The sequence below is a fragment of the Anolis carolinensis genome, unplaced genomic scaffold (assembly GCF_035594765.1).
Source record: "Anolis carolinensis isolate JA03-04 unplaced genomic scaffold, rAnoCar3.1.pri scaffold_7, whole genome shotgun sequence".
Taxonomy (NCBI): Eukaryota; Metazoa; Chordata; class Lepidosauria; order Squamata; family Dactyloidae; genus Anolis; species Anolis carolinensis.
Window position 1 is genome coordinate 31217536 of NW_026943818.1, and position 1663 is coordinate 31219198.

Consider the following 1663-nt stretch of genomic DNA (forward strand, 5'->3'; position numbering starts at 1 on the left):
AGTGAGACTCTACTGTAATAATAATAATAATAATAATAATTATAATTATTATTATTATAATAATGCATCCCTATAATAATAATATAATTAGATATTATTATTAATACTAGAAATTATTATTATTATAGGGAGGCATAATAATAATTAAATAATAATATAATAATAATAATAATTATAGGGAGGCATAATAATAATTATTATTATAGGGAGGCAGGGCAGTGGAATGGCGATATTTGAGATTTGGGTTTTCACTCACCTGCCCGAGCATTACCTGTCGATAAGCCCCTCCCACCCCCCATATTGCACCTTCCATATATATACAGTAGAGTCTCACTTATCCAACACTCGCTTATCCAACGTTCTGGATTATCCAACGCATTTTTGTAGTCAATGTTTTCAATACATCGTGATATTTTGGTGCTAAATTCATAAATACAGTAATTACTACATAGCATTACTGCATATTGAACTACTTTTTCTATCAAATTTGTTGTATAACATGATGTTTTGGTGCTTAATTTGTAAAATCATAACTTAATTTGATGTTCAATAGGCTTTTCCTTAATCTCTCCTTATTATCCAACATATTCGCTTATCCAACATTCTGCCGGCCCGTTTATGTTGGATAAGTGAGACTCTACTGTACTTATTATTATAGGAAATAATAATAGTAATAAATTATTATTATTATTATTATAGGGAGGCATAATAATAAATTTATAATAATAATGATGATAATATATTTATTATTATGCATCCCTATAGTAATAATTATTATGCATCCCTATAATAATAATTATATATTATTAATAATAATAATATTAATATTATTATTCTAGGGAGGCATAATAATAATAAAATAATAATAATATAATAATTATTTATTATAATTATAGGAAGGCATAATAATATATAATAATGATAATAATATATTTATTATTATGCATCCCTATAATAATAATAATATATAATAATAATGATAATATATTTATTATTATGCATCCCTATAATAATAATAATATATAATAATAATGATAATATATATATATATTATTATGCATCCCTATAATAATAATAATTATTATTATTATTATTATTATGCATCCCTATAATAATAATATAATTAGATATTATTATTAATACTAGAAATTATTATTATTATAGGGAGGCATAATAATAATTAAATAATAATATAATAATAATAATTATTATAGGGAGGCATAATAATAATAATTATTATAGGGAGGCAGGGCAGTGGAATGGCGATATTTGAGATTTGGGTTTTCACTCACCTGCCCGAGCATTACCTGTCGATAAGCCCCTCCCACCCCCCATATTGCACCTTCCATATATATATAATATAATCATTGGGGCGCGAGGAGAACAACCGAATCCGAGAGTCCAACTTTGCGAAGGGAATAAAATTATAACGGTGACTGTGATGATAATGTCAGGTAGATATATGGAGATAGATATATATATATTTTGCCAAATCCTTGCCCATAGTCAAAAGTGGGGAGACGGGGGGCTTGGGACCCGCCGCCCATTGCACGCGCCCGGAGGCCTGTTGCCGGGCGGATTGTCCGAGCCGTGGGGGGTTCCTCATACCGTGGTCTCGTCGGCCTTCTTCTTGAGCAGCTTGGCGGAGAGCAGGGAGTGCGGG

The 1663-nt window shown here is 29.4% G+C and overlaps 1 protein-coding gene across 1 annotated transcript in view; it reads right to left on the reverse strand.

Annotated features, from left to right (window-relative positions):
* Positions 1 to 1450: 1450 nt before the first annotated feature.
* Positions 1451 to 1663, reverse strand: part of marchf2 (membrane associated ring-CH-type finger 2) — a 13698-nt gene continuing 13485 nt past the window's right edge. Inside the window, exon 5 of the mRNA XM_062958903.1 lies at positions 1451 to 1663. This exon is cut by the window's right edge and continues 104 nt beyond it. Within this exon, the coding sequence (XP_062814973.1) occupies positions 1603 to 1663 (61 nt within the window). The 3' untranslated portion in view covers positions 1451 to 1602.